At 43.2% G+C, this 24657-nt stretch overlaps 1 protein-coding gene across 8 annotated transcripts in view; it reads left to right on the top strand.

Annotated features, from left to right (window-relative positions):
• LOC130282188 (intelectin-1-like) overlaps positions 1-24657 on the top strand; it is a 41203-nt gene that overhangs the window by 4033 nt on the left and 12513 nt on the right. The window contains exons 1-6 of one of the 8 annotated variants that reach the window (XM_056530199.1): positions 7306-7322; positions 7432-7469; positions 19854-19923; positions 20735-20902; positions 21772-22019; positions 22420-22578. In XM_056530199.1, the coding sequence (XP_056386174.1) occupies positions 19860-19923; positions 20735-20902; positions 21772-22019; positions 22420-22578 (639 nt within the window). In that variant the 5' untranslated portion in view covers positions 7306-7322; positions 7432-7469; positions 19854-19859. Of the gene's footprint in view, positions 1-7305; positions 7323-7380; positions 7470-19648; positions 19733-19844; positions 19924-20411; positions 20521-20734; positions 20903-21771; positions 22020-22419; positions 22579-24657 lie in introns of those variants that run through there. The other 7 variants (XM_056530197.1, XM_056530200.1, XM_056530193.1 and 4 more) reach the window with 7 other exon arrangements.

Here is a 24657-nt window from a genome sequence, read left to right as displayed (position 1 = left end):
GGAGCAGGACCTGAACCAGCAGGTGGTGGCATACCTTGACATGCACATGCCAACACACCTTGAAGATCCGCTGAACTTCTGGGCAGCCAAACTTGATTTGTGGCCGCAACTAGCAGAGTTTGCTCTGGAAAAGATGTCCTGCCCGGCCAGTAGTGTGACATCAGAGCGGATGTTTAGTGCGGCTGGGGCCATAGTAACCCCAAGGAGAACTCGTCTGTCTACGAAAAATGTGGAAAGACTGACCTTTGTGAAGATGAATCAGGCATGGATCAGCCAGGATTTCAAAGCACCAATGCCTGATGCATCAGAGTAGATTGACCATGGTGCCACACCAACACTTCATAAATATGGATAGTGCAAAACATGTTTAAGGTGCTGCTCCCCAGTTACAGACATTCTTCGCCATCAGACAACAAGTATTGAGGATATGCATTAGCTAAAACTAAAATATACGTACTTAAAATATTTCTTTTAAATCAAACAAAAGGAAAGGTGTGCAAAAAACACTATGTGCCACCTACACCACTAAGTATTGATGTTATGTAAAGACCTCTAAAAGGTGGAAGGGAACAAAATATGTTCCAATGTAACTAGTGGGGGTAAAAACTTCCCCAGTAAGGCCCTACTCTTGCATTCTTAATTCCCTTCTTTGAAAGTGTTACTCGTCCTAAAAAGGGCAGCCCCACACAGGAACCCCTCCTCGATTTCCCCCTACAAACACTGCCATTTCCCAGGGTTTTTAGGTAGAAATAGAGAGAGTTTCCTGTGTGGGGCCACCCTTCTTAGGGTGAGTAACACTTGCCAAGAAGGGAATTAATAGGGCGAGAGTAGGGCATTACAGGGAAAGTTTTTACCCCCACTTGCTACAATGGACAATACGTTGTTCCCTTCCACCTTTTCAAGGAAAGTGTTACTCGTCTTAAAAAGGGCAGCACCACACAGGAACCAATCCCTATTTGCACCTAAAAATCCTGAAATGGAAATGGCAGTGTTTGCAGGTGGAAATAGGGAGGGGTTCCTGTGTGGGGCGCCCTTTTTAGGGTGAGTAACACTTGCCAAGAAGGGAATTAATACTGCGAGAGTAGGGCCTTACAGGGGAAGTGTTTACCCCCACCGGTTACAATGGACCATAAGTTGTTCCCTTTCACCATATTGCATCACATCAATACTTGGTGGTGTAGGTGGCATATGGTGTTTTTTGCACACCTTTCCTTTGGTTGAATAAAAAAAAAATTGGGGCTATATATTTTATCCTAAGCATATTATTAAAAGTTACGTTTTACGTAACCCTCAATACTTACTTGTGCACACTAACACTTTTACAAAATAGACCATTTTCTTCTGCCTACCTGCTTCAGCTATTATTCTGATCCTGCCACCCACCTGATGCCACACTTCTGATGCCAAGTCCTCCTTCTTTCACCCACCTTCATCACTGAGTACTGGTATTGCCACCAACCCCACCACTCTGTCACCAGGTCACTTTCAGGACTCCTGAAGCTGCTGCTTCCACCTTCAGGCTGTTTCATTCTGCCACCATATGTTCTCCTCATGCTGCCTCCACCTCCACGCTGTGTCATTCAGCCACTATATGGTCTCCTCATACTGCTGCCACCTCCACGCTGTGTCATTCAGGCACTATATCGTCTCCTCATGCTGCCGCCACCTCCAGGCTTTGTCATTCAGCCACTATGTGGTCTCCTCATGCTGCTGCCAACTCCAGCCTGTGTCATTAAGCCACTAAATGTTCTCCTCTTGCTGCCACCACCTCCACGCTGTGTCATTCAGCCACTATATGGTCTCTTCATGCTGCCGTCACCATCACACTGTGTCATTTAGCCACTATGTGGTCTCCTCATACTGCTGCCACCTCCATGCTGTGTCATTCAGCCACTATGTGATCTCCTCATGCTGCTGCCAACTCCAGGCTGTGTCATTCAGCCACTATATGTTCTCCTCATGTTTTTGCCACCTCCACGCTGTGTCATTCCGCAACTATATGGTCTCATATAGCCGCCACCTCCACGCTGTGTCATTCCGCAACTATATGGTCTCATATAGCCGCCACCTCCACGCTGTGTCATTCAGCCGCTATATGTTCTCCTCATGCTGCCACCACCTCCACGCTGTGTCATTCAGCCACTATATGGTCTCCTCATGCTGCACCTTCACGTTGTGTCATTCAGCTACTATGTGGTCTCCTCTTGCTGCCGCCAACTCCAGGCTGTGTCATTCAGGCACTATATGGTCTCCTCATGCTGCCACCACCTCCAGGCTGTGTCATTCAGCCACTACATGGTCTCTTCATGCTTCTCCAAACTCCAGACTATTTAATTCAGCCACCATATTCTGCAGCCACCTCCAGGCTGTGTTATTCAGCATCTATGCTGTTACCAATTCCACGTTGTGTCATTCAAGCACTATATGGTCTCCTCATGTTGGGCCACCTCCACGCTTTGTCATTCAGCCACTATATGGCCTCCTCATACTGATGCCAACTCCAGGCTCTGTCATTGTACCGCTCTGCGACAGTGATTCTAATAGCGACACCTCTGATCTGCATGTCACACTGAATAACAGTATTATTTCACTAAACCAGCACACACCCTATACGTGTTACAGCAAGGCAAATATTGAGGTTCTCTGTTGGCCAGAAATAGCCGTTTTTAATAGTGAATACATTTGTACCAATCCAAATTCTTTCGGATACTTTGCCGAATTGGGCGAATTGAATTTTTCAAAAATTCGCTCATCTCTATCTGCAGGCATGAGAAAAAAATGTTCTTCAACAAGTGCACAGTTGGGTGGTGATGTAACCAGATGCAGGTAACCAGGCACATTGCTACGTATGTAAATCTTAGAACATTCCAAACCTCAAGGATAGCACCTGTACACTAATGGTTCTGGTGCATGATGAAATAATTAAAATTGATTGTAAGTGCTTCAAATACATAATAATTTTAATGTAATTATAATAATTAAGACAATACAAATAATTTTCCCAACACAGGACCTTTGTGTAGGGATACAACGATAAAATATGATAAAAGTAATACATTTAAAAATCATAGTACAATGTGGAACAATTCAACAGTGACAAATCTGCAGAAAGAAAGTAAGGCACAGCCAGGATCCCACTTTAGGAATTAGGCCTCTACGTTAGCACAAGAGGCATTACAAGGACTAGCTAGAAGTAAACCTAGTCCACCAATGCCTGCTGTCTGGTGGCTAAAACTATTACAGTTGTCAATGTGCAGCACAATCAATGCTGTGCTGAATTTAACTACTTCCAACCTGGCTGGCAAAATTGTAATGTAACTAAATAAATTTTTGAATCTCCTGCCGTCCGCTGCTTACCAGTCCACCTCCTCCCACTGTACCTTGACTAATTTGGCTACAACCTCTTAAGGACACAGGGCATACCTGTAGCGGGCAGGGACCGGACCAGGATGCCTGCTAAAATAATTCAGCAGGCACCCGTGCAAACCCCTGGGGGGGGGGGGGGAGAGTCCTGAGACCCCCCCATGTCGGTGATCGCCGTAAGTCGCTGATCAATTCAGATCGGCGGTTTGTGGCGACTTCGGGTCATGCTGTGCAGAATTTAACTACTTCCAGCCTGGCTGGCAAAATTGTAATTAAATCAATTTTTGTACCTCCTGCTGTCCGCTGCTTACCAGTCCGCCTGATTCCACTTTACTTTGGCTAATTTGGCTGCAAATTTGGCTCTTTTTTAACCTCTTAAGGACACAGGGCGTGCCTGTATGCCCGTGCTAATTCCATCCCCACCACTCACCGGGCAGGGACCGGACCAATCAGGTCCCCGGTGACCAGGAAAAAAAGGGTGATAGGTGTCGTCCGAGACGGCACCTATCATCCTTTAGCAGCAGGAGTGAGGTGGCACTGGCTATCGGCCGACGAATCAGGACTCCTGCTGTGGGGGTGTTCCTAATGGCACCCGCTCCACCCCTGTTCTGGAGGGCGAGAGCTGGTGCCGGGAGTATGTACCTGAAGCTGGGGCCCCCGAGCCCCGGAATCAGTGGCGGGATCGGGGACCCAGGAGCGGAGTCAGCGGCAGCGGAGGTAGGAGGATTCGGTGTGCGCAGCAGTAGGAGGTAAGGCTGGCCTCCTGCTGTTGCTTAGCAACAACTCCCAGCATGCACAAAAGGGCATGCTGGGAGTTGTTGTTATGCAACAGCAGAAGGCCAAACTACAACTCCCAGCATGCCCTTTAATAGTTTGTGCATTCTGGGGGTTGTAGTTATGCAACAGCTGGAGGCACATTTTTTCTATGAAAAAGTGTACCTCCAGCATGCACAAACTACCAAAGGGCATGCTGGGAGTTGAAGTAGTGTGCCTCCCGCTGTTGCATAACTACTATCTAATTCCCAGCATGCCCTTCAGCTGTAAGTACATGCTGAGAGTTGTAGTTTTGCAACAGCTGAAGGCACACTGGTTGCGAGACACAGAGTTTGTTACGAAACCAGTGTGCCTCCAACTACAACTCCCAGCATGTTACTGACAGACCATATATTCTGGGCGTTGTAGTTTTGCAACAGCTGGAGGCGCACTGGTTGCGAAACACTGAGTTAAGTAACAAACTCTCAGTGTTTTGCAACCAGTGTGTCTCCAGCTGTTGCATTACTACAACATCAAGCATGCATAAACAGCCAAAGGACATTCTGGGAGTTGTAGTTTTGCAACAGCTGGAGGTTTGCCCCAGCTGTTTATAGTGAGTTTTCTTGCAAAAAATTTGAGATGCAGCAAATTTTCCGCTGCAGCTCAAACTCCCAGCGGGAAACTCACTGTAAACCCCCGCCCATATGAATGTACCCTAGAAAAACACTACACTACACAAAATAAAAAGTAAAACATTACATATACCTCCCCTAATAAAAATTTAAAGCGTCTGGTACGTCACTGTTTCCAAAACTGAGCCTCCATCTGTTACAAAACAACAGCTCCCAGCATTTCCGGATGTCAGGCATGCTAGGAGTTTTGCAACAGCTGGAGGCACCCTGTTTGGGAAATACAGCCGTAGGGTAATTTTGGTATTGGAGGCAAGTGTAATTCTTGCATCTGGGTCTGTCCCTATGTAAATCCCTAATTTAGGCCTCAAATGTGCATGGATCTCTCACTTTGGAGCCCTGTCGTATTTCAAGGCAACAATTTAGGGCCACATATGGGGTATTTCTGTACTCGGGAGAAATTGTCTAACAAATTTTGCTGGCTTTTCTCCTTTTACCCCTTATGAAACGGTAAAGTTGGGGTCTACTCCAGCATGTTATCATAAAAAAATTTAATTGGCTGATCATTACAGAAGTTCTGACATAAACGCGAAAAAAAAAAAAAAACACTCACATGACCCCATTTTGTAAACTACACCTCTTACGGAACATAACAAGGGGTATATTGAGCCTTAACACCCCACAGGTGTTTGAAAATTTTTCGTTAAAGTTGGATGTGAAAATGAAACATTTTTCATTTTCACAAGGGGCAATAGGTAGTGATGAGCGGCATTGGCCATATTCGAATTTGCAATATTTTGCCAATATATAGACGAATATTCGTCCTATATTCGCGAATTTCACGTATGCGTTATATTCGCATATTCAAGGAAGAAAACAGTGAGGGAGTGGGCAACTTTACTACTGGTTGCTAGGGATGTTATTGATAACCTCTGACAAGTGTATTTCCATCATTCTAATTGGCCCACGAGTGAAAAGAAGGAATATGCAAATATATTATGCATATGCGGAAAAAAGTAAATATTCATAATTTCTAATATATAGTGAATATATTCGCGAATTCATGAATTCATGATATTCGCAATAAAAATTCAAAAAGTGAATATTCGCTCCCAACACTAGTAATAGGAAAAAAGCCCCCAATAATTTATGACACCATTTTGTTCTGAGTATATAAATACCCCATATGTGGACATAAAGTGCTCTGCTGGTGCACTACAGGGCTCAGAAGAGGAGTGCCTTTGGGCTTTTGTAGAGAGAATTTGGCTGGAATTGAAGGCCATGTTCATTTAAAAAGCCCCCATGGTGCCAGAACAGTGGACCCCCCCACATGTGACCCCATTTTGGAAACTACACCCCTCACGTCATGTAATAAGGGGTGCAGTGAGCATTTATACCCCACAGGTGTCTGACCATGAAAATGAAAAATTTAATTTTTCATTTGCACAGCCCACTGTTCCAAAAGTCTGTCAAACGCCAGTGGGATGTAAATACTCACTGCACCACTTATTATATTCCATGAGGGGTGTAGTTTCCAAAATGGGGTTACATGTGGGGGGTCCACTGTTCTAGCACCATGGGGGCTTTGTAAACGCACATGGCCCCCCACTTCCATTCCAAACAAATTCTCTCTCCAAAAGCCCAATGGCGCTCCTTTTCTTCTTAGCATTGTAGTTCACCCGCAGAGCACTTTATATACACACATTGGATATTTCCATACTCAGAAGAAATGGGGTTACAAATTTTGGGGGGCATTTTCTCCTATTACCTCTTGTAAAAATGTTGGGGCTGTATACAAAAATACAAAAACAAAGCTTCCTATTGGGCAGTATGTTTGCACTAGGTGGAAGAAATAGGTGGATATGAATGATGATCTCACCTTGCAAGGTTGTGTTGGCACACAACAACCTTGTGGACGTCTGGTAGATATGATCCCTTTGGATATTGTTTGCAGTGCAGCCGTCCGGGTTGCTCGAGATGTGTGGCAGCACACTCGATAAGCTGGTTTGCGGGGTCTGGAAAAAAGGTTCCCGAGATGTTCGGCGCCAACCGTAGATGGAATAAAGATGTGGTGAGTCTCAGTTATTTAAAAGTGTTCTTTATTGCCGTATCAGACACGTTTCGAGGTCTTGCACCTCTTTTTCAATGATTATGGCATACATACATAAAAGCATTATCACTGGCTTTTTATAGTTTCTAAAATGGGCGCCAGAGAGTACAATTGGATGAGTAAAAAGAGTGTCATAAGGCTGCGCTCTGGTGTGTTGTAGTGGCGCTGTCTGATGACATAGGAGTGTTTCATTCATAAAGTTTAATAAAAAAAAATAAAAAAATAAGCATTTTTTGTTTAGCAGTAAAATGTGGCAATACATTAAAAGCAAGGATTGCGAAAATGTTCCATGTTGTATGAGGAGGTATAGTGTTATGCGGTGATGCGAGTATGTCAGATGTGTTACTTCTGTTTTTAGCAATGGTTGGATGATGCGTGTCCGATGCCAGGTGGTGGAGATGTCCTATTGACAGAGATGCTGCTTGAGATGTCATTTGTCGGGCCGTTGCGCTTTTTTCTGCTAGATGGTGGGTACCATGGCTGGTTCTTTCGTATCCATGCTTGTAACTATTTTTATTTATTTTTATTTGTAGAAGAGAGGGTTTCGGTCCTTGATGCAGTTGTCTCTTATTACAGGATGATCGGACGGGGATTGCTGTGCTGGTTATTACCAGGTGTGTGTCATATAATTGTTGTTGTTTTTTTTTTTTTTTTTTGCTGTTCTGCCACCATAGGAGCTTCCTAAATGTGACATGCCCCCCAAAAACCATTTCAGCAAAATTCGCTTTAAAAAAAACAAATGCGTCTCCTTCTCTTCTGAACATTGTAGTGTGCCAGCAGAGCATTTGACGTCCACACATGGGGTATTTCCATAAATGGGGTTACAACTTTGGGGGGTGTATTTTCTCCTATTACCTCTTGTAAAAATTGTAAATTTGGGGGGAAAAGAAGCATTTTTGAGAAAAAAAAATAATTTCATTTACACATCCATTTTTACCGAAAAGTCATCAAACACCTGTGAGTGTTAAAGTGAACCCATCAGATCCAATAAAAAAAAAACATTTAAAAAAAAAAAATATATCACTCAGTACCTAATCCTGACCATGTACATCAAATTTTTATGTGTCGACATTTATTTTTTTATTACACTTTTAATTTAGCTCACTAGTCTGAATTCCTCTCAAAGGGAGGGGGTGTGGCCTCACTGTGCAGGTCTCCACTCTCTCCCTCAGTATGCTGTCTGCCTACATCTCCCCTAGCATTAGCAAAACTACAACTCCCAACTTGTCCTCACTGACAGTAGCAGGACACAAGCTGACAGAGGGAGGATTTTTCCTCCAGCTGTGAGCCCTCCGCTCACAGCTGTCAATCAAGGAAGTGTGTCCATGGCATAGGTGATGATGCATGGACACAGCAGGACTAGTATGTGTCCAAGCAGGCAGGGGGGCAGTTGTTTGGCTGGCTTTTTCAGTATGAAATACTGAAAAATTTCTAATGAAAGCAATTGCAAAACCTATTGGTTTTGCATGCTTTAAGACATATAAAAAATGTTTTTGTATCTGACAGTGCCCATTTAAGGCTCACAAATTGGGGTTACAATTTTTGGGGGGCATTTTCTTCTATTATCTCTTGTAAAAATGTTCAATTTGGGAAAAAATGCATTTTAGTGGAAAAAAAATCATTTACACATCTGACTTTAACGAGAAGTTGTCAAACACCTGTGGGGTGTTAAGGTTCACTGTACCCCTTGTTACGTGCCTTGAGTTTCCAAAATAGTGTTTTTTGTTTTTTTTTGCTGTTATGGCACCTTCCCTTCTGAGCCCTCTAGTGCACCCACAGAGCACTTTATGTTCACATATGAGGTATTTCCTTACTCGAGAGAAATTGTGTTACACATTTTGGGGGCTTTTTCCCTTTTTACCCGTTGTAAAAATTCAAAAACTGGGTCTACAAGAACATGTTAGTGAAAAAAATGGAGATTTAGAATTTTCTCCTTCACTTTGCTGCTATTCCTGTGAAACACCTAAAGGGCTAACAAACTTTATGAATGTTATTTTGTATACTTTGAGGGGTGCAGTTTTTATAATGGGGTAATTTATGGGGTATTTATAATATGAAGGGCCCTTAACCCCTTAAGGACACATGACGTACTGGAACGTCATGTGTCCACTCCCGATCTATAACGCGGGGCCACGGCGTGGCCCCGCGTCATAGCGGTTCGGGCCCGGCCTCTAACAACGGCCGGGACCCGTGGCTAATAGCGCGCGGCATTGATCGCTGTGCCGCGCGCTATTAACCCTTTAGACGCGGCGTTCAAAGTTGAACGCCGCGTCTAAAGTGAAACCGAAAGCATGCCGGCTAGCTCAGTGGGCTGTTCGGGATAGCCGCGGTGAAATCGCGGCATCCCGAACAGCTGACAGGACAGCGGGAGGGCCCCTACCTGCCTCCTCACTGTCCGATCGCCGAATGACAGCTCAGTGCCTGAGATCCAGGCATGAGCAGTCATGCGGCAGAATCATCGATCACTGGTTTCTTATGAGAAACCAGTGATCAATGTAAAAGATCAGTGTGTGCAGTGTTATAGGTCCCTATGGGACCTATAACACTGCAAAAAAAAAGTGCAAAAAAAAAGTGAATAAACATCATTTAACCCCTTCCCTATTAAAAGTTTGAATCACCCCCCTTTTCCCATAAAAGAAAAAACACAGTGTAATTAAAAATAAAAATAAACATAAATGGTATCTCCGCGTGCGGAAATGTCCGAATTATAAAAATATATCGTTAATTAAACCGCACGGTCAATGGCGTGCGCGCAAAAAAATTCCAAAGTCCAAAATAGTGCATTTTTGGTCACTTTTTATATCATGAAAAAATGAATAAAAAGCGATCAATAAGTCCTATCAATGCAAAATTGGTACCGTTAAAAACTTCAGATCACGGCGCAAAAAATGAGCCCACATACCGCCCCATACACGGAAAAATAAAAAAGTTATAGGGGTCAGAAGATGACAATTTTAAACGTATAAATTTTTCTGCATGAAGTTATGATTTTTTCCAGAAGTGCGACAAATTCAAACCTGTATAAGTAGGGTATCATTTTAATCATATGGACCTACAGAATAAAGGTAAGGTGTCATTTTTTACCGAAAAATGTACTACGTAGAAACGGAAGCCCCCAAAAGTTACAAAATGGCGTTTTTTTTTTCAATTTTGTCTCACAATGATTTTTTTTCCTGTTTCACCGTAGATTTTTGGGCACAATGACTGACGTCATTACAAAGTAGAATTGGTGGTGCAAAAAATAAGCCATCATATGGATTTTTAGGTGCAAAATTGAAAGAGTTATGATTTTTTAAAGGCAAGGAGCAAAAAACGAAAATGCAAAAACGGAAAAAACCCCGGTCCTTAAGGGGTTAAATCAACTTCAAAACTGAACTGGTCCCTGAAAAATTCCAATTTAGAAAATGTTGTGAAAAAGTGGAAAATTGCTGCTGAACTTTGATGTCCTCTGATGTCTTCCAAAAGTAAAAACATGTCAACGTTATGATGCAAACATAAAGTAGACATATTGTATATGTGTATCAATATATAATTTATTTGGTATGTCTATTTTCCTTACAAGCAGAGAGCTTAAAAGTTAGAAAAATGCTAAATTTTAAAAATTTCACCAAGAAATTATGCAAGTATCGACGAAAATGTACCACTTTGTTAAAGTAGTATATGTCACGAGAAAAAAATCTCGGAATCAAATTCATAAGTAAAAGCATCCCAGAGTTATTAATGCTTAAAGTGACAGTGGTCAGATGTGCAAAAAATGCTCTGGTCCTTAAAGGGTTTATCCAGGAAAAATATTTTATATATATATATATATATATATATATATATATATATATATATCAACTGGCTCCCGAAAGTTAAACAGATTTGTAAATTACTTCTATTAAAAAATCCTAATCCTTTGAGTACTTATGAGCTTCTAAAGTTAAGGTTGTTCTTTTCTGTCTAAGTGCTCTCTGATGACACGTGTCTCGGGAACCGCCCAATTTAGAAGCAAATCCCCATAGCAAACCTCTTCTAAACTGGGCGGTTCCCGAGACACGTGTCATCAGAGAGCACTTAGACAGAAAAGAACACCCTTAACTTCAGAAGCTCTTAAGTACTGAAAGGATTAAGATTTTTTTAATAGAAGTAATTTACAAATCTGTTTAACTTTCTGGAAGCCAGTTGATATATAAAAAAAAGTTTTTTCCTGGATAACCCCTTTAAGGTCATAATGGGCTTGGTCCTTAAGAGGTTAAACCTCCTGCAGTCCTCTGGCTATTATGATATTACTAGTCTGCCATCACCCTTGCTGCTGGTAGTTTCAACCAGGCATACAAATGCACAAACCATGATCCCAAAAATGTTTTAAATTTTGTGCATTTTTATTTATACAAAAGCTAATTCTTCTTCACTCATTTGGGACACCATTCTTGTTTCAACTCCCAAAAAGGGAAAAAATCAATGCCGTCTTCTTCACTTGGCAGACTAAAAAGCAGTTGTTACTCCCAAAGAAGGAAAATATTTGAAACCCTTGAAAATAAACCCATGCCATCTTCTTTACTTGGTGGACTAAAAACCTGTTGCTACTGTGAAAAAAGGAAAATTTGTGTAACTCTTGAAAAAAAATCCATGCCATCTTCGCTTGGCAGACAAAAAAAACCTATTGCTAATCCCAAAAAGCAATAATTTTTGGAATGTCTGAAAAAATCCATGCCATCTTCTTCGCATGGCAAACTACAAAGCTGTTGTTACTCCCAATAAGGGAACATTTGTGGGACCCTTGAAAAAATCCATGCCATCTTCTTCAGTTGACAGACATAAAACTTTCAAAATAAAAAAAAATCAACTTCATTACTGTCTTGATAAGTGTCTTCAATTTCAAGCATAAAGCATCTCCCCTGAAGGTAGAAATTTAGGATGTGTTTTTCAAAATTTAAAAACATGTAAAATGTAAAAATGTAAAAAAAAAATCTGTTTTACTATGAAGAGGGTCTTTATTTTCAAGTAAAAACTCCCTTAAAAAAGCCAATTTTTTTAATTTGTTTTCAAAATTTACCTATTTAAAAAAACACAACGTCATAAAAAAAAATTCTAACTTTCCTCAGGTTCTTCTATATTTTGAGAAAGCATCACCAATCCTGTTGCCACTTCCAAAAAAGGGCTTATTTTTAGAATGCTTGCAGAAAGCCATTGCTTCTTCCAATATTTATGTGTGCATTTTAACACTGGCAGGCATCTACAAACAACCAGGGATACTTGATGCTGCTTTATTTTAATGTGAATAAGCCTAAAAAATCTGCAAGCACAATAAAGAAAGCTGTAAGTTACCATGGGCTACCGCATGCCACCATAACCGAGCATTAAAAACACTTAAAAACATTCATACAGGGCTTCAGAGCAGTTAGGCAGTGTTATGAACGTGTTCAAGGGCTTATTTCATTGTTAGTTTGCGAGGAACTGAGACAAATCGAACGAACAATTTTGGAAAAGTTTTGAAAACCAGTGAGTCACTTAAAAAAAATTTGCTCACAGCTACTCTTCACCCTGTTCATCTCCTCTGCGTCATGGCACACGAGTGATGTCATCATGCAGCGGAGAAAAGAGCAGGGAGAAAGAAAAGAGGAAAGGCCATGCTGTCTAGTGCAGGAGTCTGCTGGAGAAGGTGAGTTTAGGTGCATTTTTTTTTTATTTTTTAACCCCTTAACGACGCAGGACGTATATTTACGTCCTGCGCCGGCTCCCGCGATATGAAGCGGGATCGCGCCGCGATCCCGCATCATATCGCGTGGGTCCCGGCGCTAATCAACGGCCGGGACCCGCGGCTAATACCACACATCGCCGATCGCGGCGATGTGCGGTATTAACCCTTTAGAAGCGGCGGTCAAAGCTGACCGCCGCTTCTAAAGTGAAAGTGAAAGTGACCCGGCTGCTCAGTCGGGCTGTTCGGGACCGCCGCGGTGAAATCGCGGCGTCCCGAACAGCTGATCGGACACCGGGAGGGCTCTTACCTGCCTCCCCGGTGTCCGATCGACGAATGACTGCTCCGTGCCTGAGATCCAGGCAGGAGCAGTCAAGCGCCGATAATGCTGATCACAGGCGTGTTAATGCACGCCAGTGATCAGCATTAGAGATCAGTGTGTGCAGTGTTATAGGTCCCTATGGGACCTATAACACTGCAAAAAAAATGTAAAAAAAAAGTGTTAATAAAGGTCATTTAACCCCTTCCCTAATAAAAGTTTGAATCACCCCCCTTTTCCCATAAAAAAAATAAAACAGTGTAAAAAAAATAAAAAATAAACATATGTGGTATCGCCGCGTGCGTAAATGTCCGAACTATAAAAATATATCATTAATTAAGCCGTACGGTCAATGGCGTACGTGCAAAAAAATTCCAAAGTCCAAAAAAGCGTATTTTGGTCACTTTTTATATCATTAAAAAATGAATAAAAAGTGATCAAAAAGTCCGATCAAAACAAAAATCATACCGATAAAAACTTCAGATCACGGCGCAAAAAATGAGTCCTCATACCACCCCATACATGGAAAAATAAAAAAGTTATAGGGGTCAGAAGATGACATTTTTAAACGTATAAATTTTCCTGCATGTAGTTATGATTTTTTCCAGAAGTGCGACAAAATCAAACCTATATAAGTAGGGTATCATTTTAACCGTATTGACCTACAGAATAATGATAAGGTGTAATTTTTACCGAAATATGCACTGCGTAGAAACGAAAGCCCCCAAAAGTTACAAAATGGCGTTTTTTTTTCGATTTTGTCGCACAATGATTTTTTTTTCCGTTTCGCCGTGCATTTTTGGGTAAAATGACTAATGTCACTGCAAAGTAGAATTGGCGACGCAAAAAATAAGCCATAATATGGATTTTTAGGTGGAAAATTGAAAGGGTTATGATTTTTAAAAGGTAAGGAGGAAAAAACGAAAGTGCAAAAACGGAAAAACCCTGAGTCCTTAAGGGGTTAAATCTTGGCAAGGATTATGGGTGTACTATTACCCACAAGGGGGCTGTTAGTTATAGGGGCCTACTAGCTAAAGAGGGGCTGCTACTGACAGGGGGCTACTACCTAAAGTGGGCTATGGGAGAAGGGTGAGATGCAATTTAAAGGACAACTGTAGTGGTCAAAAATCCCTGCCCAAATGTTCCCCAAACAAAAGTTATACAATTCAGTCAATTAGTCCTATTTACCTATATGCAGCCGTTTCTGAGATATTAGAGTTGCCAGCATAGCCCAGTAGTCCTGCGTCCGTCCCCTATTCATTACATTGCAGCCGCCATCTTGGGGACGGAGATCTCTTCCTCCCAGCAGTGTTTGTGCTCCCCCTAGCCTCTGTCAGCTCCTCCCTGCTTATGCATATGCATGAGCGGGTGCTTTCTGAGGCAGCCATAGGCTCATCCTCAGAAACGCCCCTATCTATAAGATTCAAGCAGGGGGAGAATGAGGACGTCCACAGCTCCTCCCCCCTCCCCTGCTCTGTCTACATAGGACCTCACTTATCACGGGGAGGACCACAGAGCAGGGAGGGGAGGACGTGTGTGTGAAGGAGACATATTACACTGCACGGGCTGGTGGTGTATAGACTACAGGGAATAAATATCATACTGGGGGGGGGGGGACTACTGAATGACACATGCTGGGAGTTGTAGTCCCTGTTATGTGTGTGTGTATGCCAGTGTTTCCCAACCAGGAATTGCTGGGAGTAGTAGTTTTGCAACATCTGGAGGCACCCTGGTTGGGAAACACTGGTGTATGAACTATAACTCCCAGGAGATTACAGAGATACAATAGAGGTGTTGGTGAACTACAACCCCCAGGAAACTACAGAGATACAATAGAGGTGTTTAATGAACTACAACACCCAGGAGACTACAGAGATACAATATAGGTGTTGGTGAACTACAACACCCAGGAGACTACAGAGATACAATATAGGTGTTGGTGAACTACAACACCCAGGAGACTACAGAGGTACAATAGAGGTGTTGGTGAACTACAACTCCCAGGAGACTACAGAGATACAATATAGGTGTTGGTGAACTACAACTCCCAGGAGACTACAGAGATACAATAGAGGTGTTGGTGAACTACAACCCCCCAGGAGACTACAGAGATACAATATAGGTGTTGATGAACTACAACTCCCAGGAGACTACAGAGATACAGTATAGGTGTTGGTGAACTACAACTCCCAGGAGACTACAGAGATACAATAGAGGTGTTGGTGAACTACAACCCCCAGGAGACTACAGAGATACAATATAGGTGTTGATGAACTACAACCCCCAGGAGACTACAGAGATACAATAGAGGTGTTGGTGAACTACAACTCCCAGGAGACTACAGAGGTACAATAGAGGTGTTGGTGAACTACAACTCCCAGGAGACTACAGAGGTACAATAGAGGTGTTGGTGAACTACAACTCCCAGGAGACTACAGAGATACAATAGAGGTGTTGGTGAACTACAACACCCAGGAGACTACAGAGGTACAATATAGGTGTTGGTGAACTACAACACCCAGGAGACTACAGAGATACAATATAGGTGTTGGTGAACTACAACTCCCAGGAGACTACAGAGATACAATAGAGGTGTTGGTGAACTACAACTCCCAGGAGTCTCCTGATACAGTAGAGGTGTTGGTGAACTACAACTCCTTTATACACTCAAACAGCAGAAAGCTGTCAGGGCATGCTTGGATGTATAGTCTTACAACAGCTGGAGTCACCTCTGCAACTCCAAGCATGCACATACAGCAGAAAGCTGACAGGGCATGCTGGGATTTGTAGTCTTGCAACAGCTGGAGGCACCACTGGAATTCCCAGCATGCCCGAACAGCATATAAAATAACTGGGCATGCTTGGAGTTGTAGTTGTGAAAAAGATGGAGGGACACCTATCAGGACAGTTTTATAGACAAACAATTATGTTTTTTTTTTAACCATTTTTACTTTCACTATCCACTCTCCAGTGTCCACACTACAGTGAGCACGGAGGCAGCTGCTTCATCACTGGACAGGAGCCAGCATGGGGAGGGTGTATGCATAGGGAAGGGAGATGTGGGCGTTACAATATAATAATTTGCTCGGGGGGATAGAACAGGGGGAGGGCAGCAGCTTACAGGAAGTAAGCACAAGGCATGATGGGAGATGTAGTTTTATTTTCACTTCTCCTCCGTAATTCGTGTGCTGATAACGGGAGAAAGACTGGGCCAATTTTGATGGGGGAGACATCATTGGAAAGGTCTTTCAAAGACCTATTAAATGAGGTAAAAAAAAGTTTTTTTGCCCAGCACTGCAGATGTCCTTTAAGTGCTTGACATAGGTGCTATTTCAGTAGATATGCCTCTGTCTGTTACTTCTTGTATATCCTATCTTCCTTAATCTCCTGGTGGACATTGTCTTCCCTGTTGCTTTTATCATCTTCCTTACCTATATGAACATGTCATTTTTTTCATATATTTGCATTGCTGGGTTGGGCCCTTTCTTCAAATATTGTAATCAGGGCTCAAGTCCTGCAGGAACGCATGGGAACTGAGTTCCTGCACTTTTTCCACAGCGGGAACACTGTTCCCATTACCAGGAGTTTCCTTAAGTGGAAATCTTTGGTGAGTTCCCACACTTTGTTTTTCCCAGTACTTGTCCCCTGGTTGTAATCCTACCTTTCTTTCCCCCTGTACCCAATCCCCCCTTCCTTATTGCTAAATACCTGATTGTATTGACCTGTTTATTACTTTTCTTTTATGGTTTAATACATTTCTCCTTTTTAAACCAAAATCACCTGAATTTGTGAAAAACACCCTTAGCGCTGAATCTGTTATTTACTTAGCAATATCATTGTTAGGATCAGGGGCGTAGCTAGAAACCACGGGGCCCCGGTGCGAAAAATTGCCCTGGGCCCCCTACCACCTAACGACCCTCTTCCCCAATCCCGGACGACCCCTTACTTGGCTGCACAAAGATATCAGTGACTGCAGCACTGATGGGACACAGTCAGGGGAATACACAACAATATAAGTGACTAACAGGCAGGGCCAGACAGACATAACAGGCATTTAAGAATAAGCAGCCCACTTTTCTGGAGGGGGTCCAACTGTTGGGACCCCCACCTATCACCCAATCAGCTGTTGTAAAGCTATAACTCCCATCATGTCTGGAGAGCCTCAGGCATTATAGGAGTTGTAGTTTTGCAACAGACGGAGAGCCACAGATTAGGGTACAACATCACCCATCATCACTGCGGAAATAACAAGTTATATACGGTATATATATATATATATATATATATAGAGAAATAAATATTCTGCTAAATACTGCACCCCCTCAATATAAAACTACCCTCCACTGTACCTCTTGCATATAATACTGCCACCCACTGTACTCCCTGAATATAATACTGCCACCTACTGTACCCCCTGAATATAAAATTACCACCCACTGTACTCCTTGAATATAATACTGCCACCTACTTAATCCCCTGAATATAAAACTACCACCCATTGTACTCCTTGAATATAATACTGCCACCTACTTAATCCCCTGAATATAAAGCTACCATCCACTGTACTCCTTGAATATAATACTGCCACCTACTTAATCCCCTGAATACAAAACTAAAGTCCACTGTACTCCTTGAATATAATACTGCCACCTACTGTACCCCCCTGAATATAAAACTACCATCCACTGTACTCCTTTAATATAATACTGCCACCCACTGCACCCCCAGAATATAAAACTACCATCCACTGTACCTCCTGCATATAATACTGCCACTCACTGTACCCCCTGAATATAATACTGCCACCTACTGTTCACCCAGAATATAATACTGCCACACACTGAACCTCTTAAATATAAGGCTGCATTCACACCACGTTTTGTACATATGGGTGCCGGATCCGGCGGGAGGAGGGGCAAACCGGGCACTCCCATACCCCAGCCGGATCAGCCCGTGACTCCATTTACTTTAATGAGCCTACCGGAGTCAAAGGGTGACTCCGGTCGGCTCAGTTTTGACCCGTATGCGGTTTTGTGACCGGACCTAAAACCGTAGTATACTATGGTTTTAGGTCCAGTCCAAAACCGCATACGGGTCAAAACTGAGCCGACCGGAGTCACCGTTTGACTCCGGTAGGCTCATTAAAGTAAATGGAGTCACGGGCTGATCCGGCTGGGGCACGGGAGCGCTCGGTTTGCCCCTCCCCCCCACCGGATCCCGTATGTACAAAACATGGTGTGAATGCAGCCTAATACTGCCACACACTGTGCCCCTGAATATAAACCCCTTAAAAATAACCATGCTATACGCTGTACCCTCCCACACATCATACATACATGCTTGCTTACACACATCTATCATTCATACACACATCATTATTCATACATACATCATACATACAGACATCATTCATACACGCCACCTCCGGACCCCCCAAACACATTCATTATACATACATACACACAGATCATACATACACATACATCATACACCCGCCGCCTCCAGATCCCTATGCATACATCCTTCTAGCTTACACACATCTCCACACATCATACATATACATCTTGCTTACACACATCATTCATAAATCATACATACAGTACATACACACACATCATTCATACACACGCCACCTCTGGGCCCCCCACACATGTATAAAACATACACATCATACATAAACACATATCATACATACACCTGCTGCCTCCAGATCCCCCAACATAATACATGTCCACACATCATACATATATCCTTCTAGCTTACACACATCATACATACATCTTGCTTACACAACATCTATCATTCATACATCATACATACACACACATCATTCAAACACACGCTGCCTCCAGACCCCAAACCCCCCTATGCATATATACATCGCGCTTTCACATACATACACATAACATACAAACACAATAATACAAACACACATGATACGTGTACTCACACATAAAACATACATACACACACATCATACACACACCTCACATAACATATACATGCAAACATACATACACATGATCCCTGACCCCCGGTCCTTGGCCTCCTCACCTGCATACGCCGTGAGTTCAGGGTGATTTGGTCCCGGGAATCCAGCGTCGGAGGCAGCAGGCCGCACAGAAGCTTTAGTGCCCTGGCCAAAGCAGAATCCCGTGCTACAGCGCGGCCCTGGGGTGCGGGAGGTTGGGGTTCCGGATTTTTATGGGTTTTAGTTCGGAGGGGGGCCCCTACATAGACGGAAGGCAACCCCCCCGCCGGCCACCAGGAATATGTTGCCTCAGATGTTGGGGTCAGAGGCACCGACTCCCATCTGCTTGCCAGCCTCCATTTCTTCCTTGGCGTCAGGAGCAAGAAGATGTTTGTGCCTGCGCGGCGCACGTTTGCCTCCAGCAGCCAATCCGCTGCAGCAGGAGGAGGGGTAAGAGCGGCTGCAAACTTAAAGAAAAAAAAAAGTTTTTAAACATTGCATTGAAGCAGACAGCCCACTGGATGGCCCGGCCCCATCGGGCAAATTCCCAATGTGCCCGATATCCAGCCCGGCCCTGGCTGCAGCATAGTATAGTGAAGTGGCAGGGGCCCCTGCGGGGCTGCGGGGACCGGTCGCTATTGCGACCCTTGCGACCTCTATAGCTACGCCACTGGTTAGGATACTAAATACAACTTAATGTGCAGAAAAATATGTCATATAACCAATAAAAAATTTGGTCTTTTGTCACTTCCTTCTAGTTTTCCTGTAATTCAGATGATAAGATACCCCATTCTATTCTAACAACAAACTAAAGAATGTAGTTTAGCCAGTTAAGCCACAATAACACTATAAAAATTTGCCAAAAATCACAGATCTTCAGTGCCACATTGGAAGTGCCTCTGAGTTGGTAAGACCATTTTTTGTCTCTTGGCATAACCCACAATCGCAGTTTTTAATGACATTGTTACATAATTATTGTGTTACATGTACTACTATTACTATACTTACATTCATATCTTTTTTGGCAGTGGAAAATGTGGGTACACAAGCTGGTAGTCCTTTCTTTGGCGCTTTCTGGGCTTTACTCCTACAAGTGTCGTAAGTTTAAAAACAGTTTTTAGACTTCTAAAGCATGAAGATTACATTTATTTGTGTGCGCACTAAACGCAGTTGTCTGACTGATGGAAATCTGGACCATTTGTTGAAGTTCTTATTATTTATGTATCTAAAATTTTCTCTGTTAAACAGTTAATTGTCTGAGAATAATATAGTATTTAGATTTTACTAATTATTGTATTATTAGTTTCATGATACAACAATTCTCTGTATAACAGTGAATAGATAAGGAAGGGTTTCACTATATAAATAGTGATCTGCATACGAAAGAGAGGACTGTCCTGTCAGTTAAATCACTTGTTAGAGTGTAGTGCAAAAATGTATATATTGGGGGAGATTTATCAAAACCTGCATAAAGGAAAATTTGACCAGTTGCCCATAGCAACCAATCAGATTGCTTTTATTTTTTGAGAGGCCCTTTTAAAAATGAAAGAAGCAATCTGATTGGTTGCTATGGGCAACTGGTCAACTTTTCCTCTGCACAAGTTTTAATAAATCTCCCCATTGTGTATTTAATGTTGTATATACTATGTGCATACGAAAAAGGTCTGTCCTGTCACAGGAAAGCTTTGGGCTGTGGTTGGTATATCAGTAGCCCAAGGACGGTTTAGTTATTTATTTTTTAACCTGGTAAAGATTTTTTAGGTGTGAAAGTAACTGGTTCCCTTCCCAGTTGGTGTGAACAAGGTCGTTTAAATCAGAGTATAGTGCAAAAATATGTATACTGAGTATTCATTGGTGTGTTTGGGGGGGCCTAAATAAAGAACTACTCTAACTTTATTTTCTTTCTTAGAGGATGCTTCTATTTCTGAGAAGAAACAAAACATACTGAACCTATTGGCGTGCTGGGATGACAACTCTGAAAGTGACGTTGAGTCTCATTCTGGGTATCCTACTGGTGGATCGGACTATGGGTACAGGAGCTGCAAGGAAATTAAGAGTTCTGACAGATCTGCAAAGGGTGAGGATATATGTACACACACACACATATATATATATATATATATATATATATATATATATATATGTATATATATATATATATATAGTGTATATGCACACATTTAATATTTTTTGAAGCATATTTTAAGACACTAATCGTTGCCGCTTTCATGAAAATAACCAGCTGTCATTTAATGCAGTACCATAATAGCATGTGTTTTTTTCTTAATAGAAAGATGTTTGTTTGATATGTTAGTTAAAAGATATTATGTTTTTTATTTCCATTTTGCTGTAACAATAAAGCTTGATTGTTCACCAAAAGACCATGCTCAAACAATGTAATAAAAAATATGCTACATCCAAAGAATTCAGAGCGCACTCACCTGGAGTCAGTCGCTGTACCAGAGATTCCGGCACCGGTTATCCTCGGTCCATCAGGGATATTGCAGGAGATAGAGTGGGGGAGTTCTCAGACGCTGGCCACGGTCCGTATCACGCCCTCCGGCGCTTCGTCAGGCCTGTGGCCTGACGAAGGGTGTGATTTTTTACAATTAAACTAAAAAAGGGCGTGATTTTTTACAATTAAACTTAAAAATTAAACACATTAGTGCACACACTTTAATTTCACAGGCGTAATTTTTGCAGCCTTTTTTGACAAATCGGTTTTGAAAAATAGCAGGTTTTTTTTTTAATTGGCCATTACATATGACAGTTTTCATGTAAAATTTTTTGAAAATAAACCATTTTTTTTCATGAATATCAGTGTATAAAAATGTCCTTAAAGTGTAAACATATAGATCAATAAATCGTGAGATACATACCCATTATGAACTCTGACTCCGATTCAAAAAAGTTTCAGTACAAACTAATTTGGTATTGTTGTTGTAGATGGAATATATATTTTGACCACTGAAGATGGACTGATTTATCAGACCTATTGTGACATGACAACAAATGGTGGAGGGTGGACCTTGGTGGCCAGTGTCCATGAAAACAACATGAACGGTAAATGTACAGTGGGAGATCGCTGGTCCAGCCAGGAAGGAAACAACATCAACAACCCAAAAGGTGATGGTAACTGGGCCAACTACGCTACATTTGGTCTACCTGTTGGAGCTACCAGCGATGATTATAAGGTAAGGTGGAAGATTTGTAAATGGTTCATTTTACTACTATTTAATGTTTTCTTACTCATCTTTTTAAAATCTCTTAAATATGTCTGCCTTGAGCTCAAGACTTTAAACATATATGCTGCCTGTCTATCCACTTATCTCTCTCTCTCTCTCTCTCTCTAATCAAAATATATTTGTCACCAGAAAAACATCTTTTCATAGAAATGAAAATTGTTCAAATTATAGCTAAAATATTTGCCTTGCCCCAAAATAACTAGTATATTGTTTTTGAAGCTATAGACAATGGCACGCATGTGCAATTCTGCCTGTCCAGAATTATGTCATTATTATGTTGGGGTAAATTAAGTTATTTTATAACCTAATCTTATTTAATGTTACTTGTTTCTCTTTTTTTACTTTGTAGAATCCTGGCTATTTTGATATTACTGCTAAAGATCTGAGCTTGTGGCACATTCCCAATAATACACCCTTGCCAGAGTGGAGAAATGCTTCTCTCCTGAGATATCGCACAACCAATGGCTTCTTTAATTATGAGGGTGGTAACCTCTTCAATTTATACAAAGTAGGTACTCAATAAAATGTAAGCTGTTGATAGTAGAAGTCTATAATGTGTATTATACACTCATTGACAAAAAATATCAGATGGCAGATATGTAAATGATTTCAAGTATGCACTGATATGACACTGGATCTTGCCACAAGATTGGGGGAAAAAGTGTATTTCTCAGTGCCCTATAAAAAAGGCCCTTAGAGGCTTCTTTCGATGACTGCTAGACATGCTGCTAAGAGCCATTTAAAGACATTTTGCCGAGTTGACTGTTACGCCGAGCGCTCCGGGTCCCCGCTCCTCCCCGGAGCGCTCGCTTCACTCTCCCCGCGGCAGCGCTCCGGTCACGTCCTCTGACCCGGGGCGCTGCGATTCCGCTGCCAGCCGGGATGCGATTCGCGATGCGGGTAGCGCCCGCTCGCGATGCGCACCCCGGCTCCCCTACCTGACTCGCTCTCCGTCTGTTCTGTCCCGGCGCGCGCGGCCCCGCTCCCTAGGGCGCGCGCGCGCCGGGTCTCTGCGATTTAAAGGGCCACTGCGCCGCTGATTGGCGCAGTGGTCCCAATTAGTGTGTTCACCTGTGCACTTCCCTATATCACCTCACTTCCCCTGCACTCCCTTGCCGGATCTTGTTGCCTTAGTGCCAGTGAAAGCGTTCCTTGTGTGTTCCTTGCCTGTGTTTCCAGACCTTCTGCCGTTGCCCCTGACTACGATCCTTGCTGCCTGCCCCGACCTTCTGCTACGTCCGACCTTGCTTTTGCCTACTCCCTTGTACCGCGCCTATCTTCAGCAGCCAGAGAGGTGAGCCGTTGCTAGTGGATACGACCTGGTCACTACCGCCGCAGCAAGACCATCCCGCTTTGCGGCGGGCTCTGGTGAAAACCAGTAGTGGCTTAGAACCGGTCCACTAGCACGGTCCACACCAATCCCTCTCTGGCACAGAGGATCCACTACCTGCCAGCCGGCATCGTGACAGTAGATCCGGCCATGGATCCCGCTGAAGTTCCTCTGCCAGTTGTCGCTGACCTCACCACGGTGGTCGCCCAGCAGTCACAACAGATAGCGCAACAAGGCCAACAGCTGTCTCAACTGACCGTTATGCTACAACAGTTACTACCACAGCTTCAGCAGTCATCTCCTCCGCCAGCTCCTGCACCTCCTCCGCAGCGAGTGGCCGCTCCTGGGATACGCTTATCCTTGCCGGATAAATTTGATGGGGACTCTAAGTTTTGCCGTGGCTTTCTTTCCCAATGTTCCCTGCATCTGGAGATGATGTCGGACCTGTTTCCCACTGAAAGGTCTAAGGTGGCTTTCGTAGTCAGCCTTCTGTCCGGAAAAGCCCTGTCATGGGCCACACCGCTCTGGGACCGCAATGACCCCGTCACTGCCTCTGTACACTCCTTCTTCTCGGAAATCCGAAGTGTCTTTGAGGAACCTGCCCGAGCCTCTTCTGCTGAGACTGCCCTGTTGAACCTGGTCCAGGGTAATTCTTCCGTTGGCGAGTATGCCGTACAATTCCGTACTCTTGCTTCAGAATTGTCCTGGAATAATGAGGCCCTCTGCGCGACCTTCAAAAAAGGCCTATCCAGCAACATTAAAGATGTTCTGGCCGCACGAGAAATTCCTGCTAATCTACATGAACTTATTCACCTAGCCACTCGCATTGACATGCGTTTTTCCGAAAGGCGTCAGGAACTCCGCCAAGATATGGACTCTGTTCGCACGAGGCGTTTCTTCTCCTCGGCTCCTCTCTCCTCTGGTCCCCTGCAATCTGTTCCTGTGCCTCCCGCCGTGGAGGCTATGCAGGTCGACCGGTCTCGCCTGACACCTCAAGAGAGGACACGACGCCGTATGGAGAACCTCTGCCTGTACTGTGCTAGTACCGAACACTTCCTGAGAGATTGTCCTATCCGTCCTCCTCGCCTGGAAAGACGTACGCTGACTCCGCACAATGGTGAGACAGTCCTTGATGTCTACTCTGCTTCTCCACGTCTTACTGTGCCTGTGCGGATGTCTGCCTCTGCCTTCTCCTTCTCTACAGTGGCCTTCTTGGACTCAGGATCTGCAGGAAATTTTATTTTGGCCTCTCTCGTC

This window comes from Hyla sarda, chromosome 7, assembly GCF_029499605.1.
Source record: "Hyla sarda isolate aHylSar1 chromosome 7, aHylSar1.hap1, whole genome shotgun sequence".
Taxonomy (NCBI): domain Eukaryota; kingdom Metazoa; phylum Chordata; class Amphibia; order Anura; family Hylidae; genus Hyla; species Hyla sarda.
The sequence above is the reverse complement of the archived record's forward strand: the minus strand, read 5'-3'. Positions and strand labels throughout refer to the sequence as shown.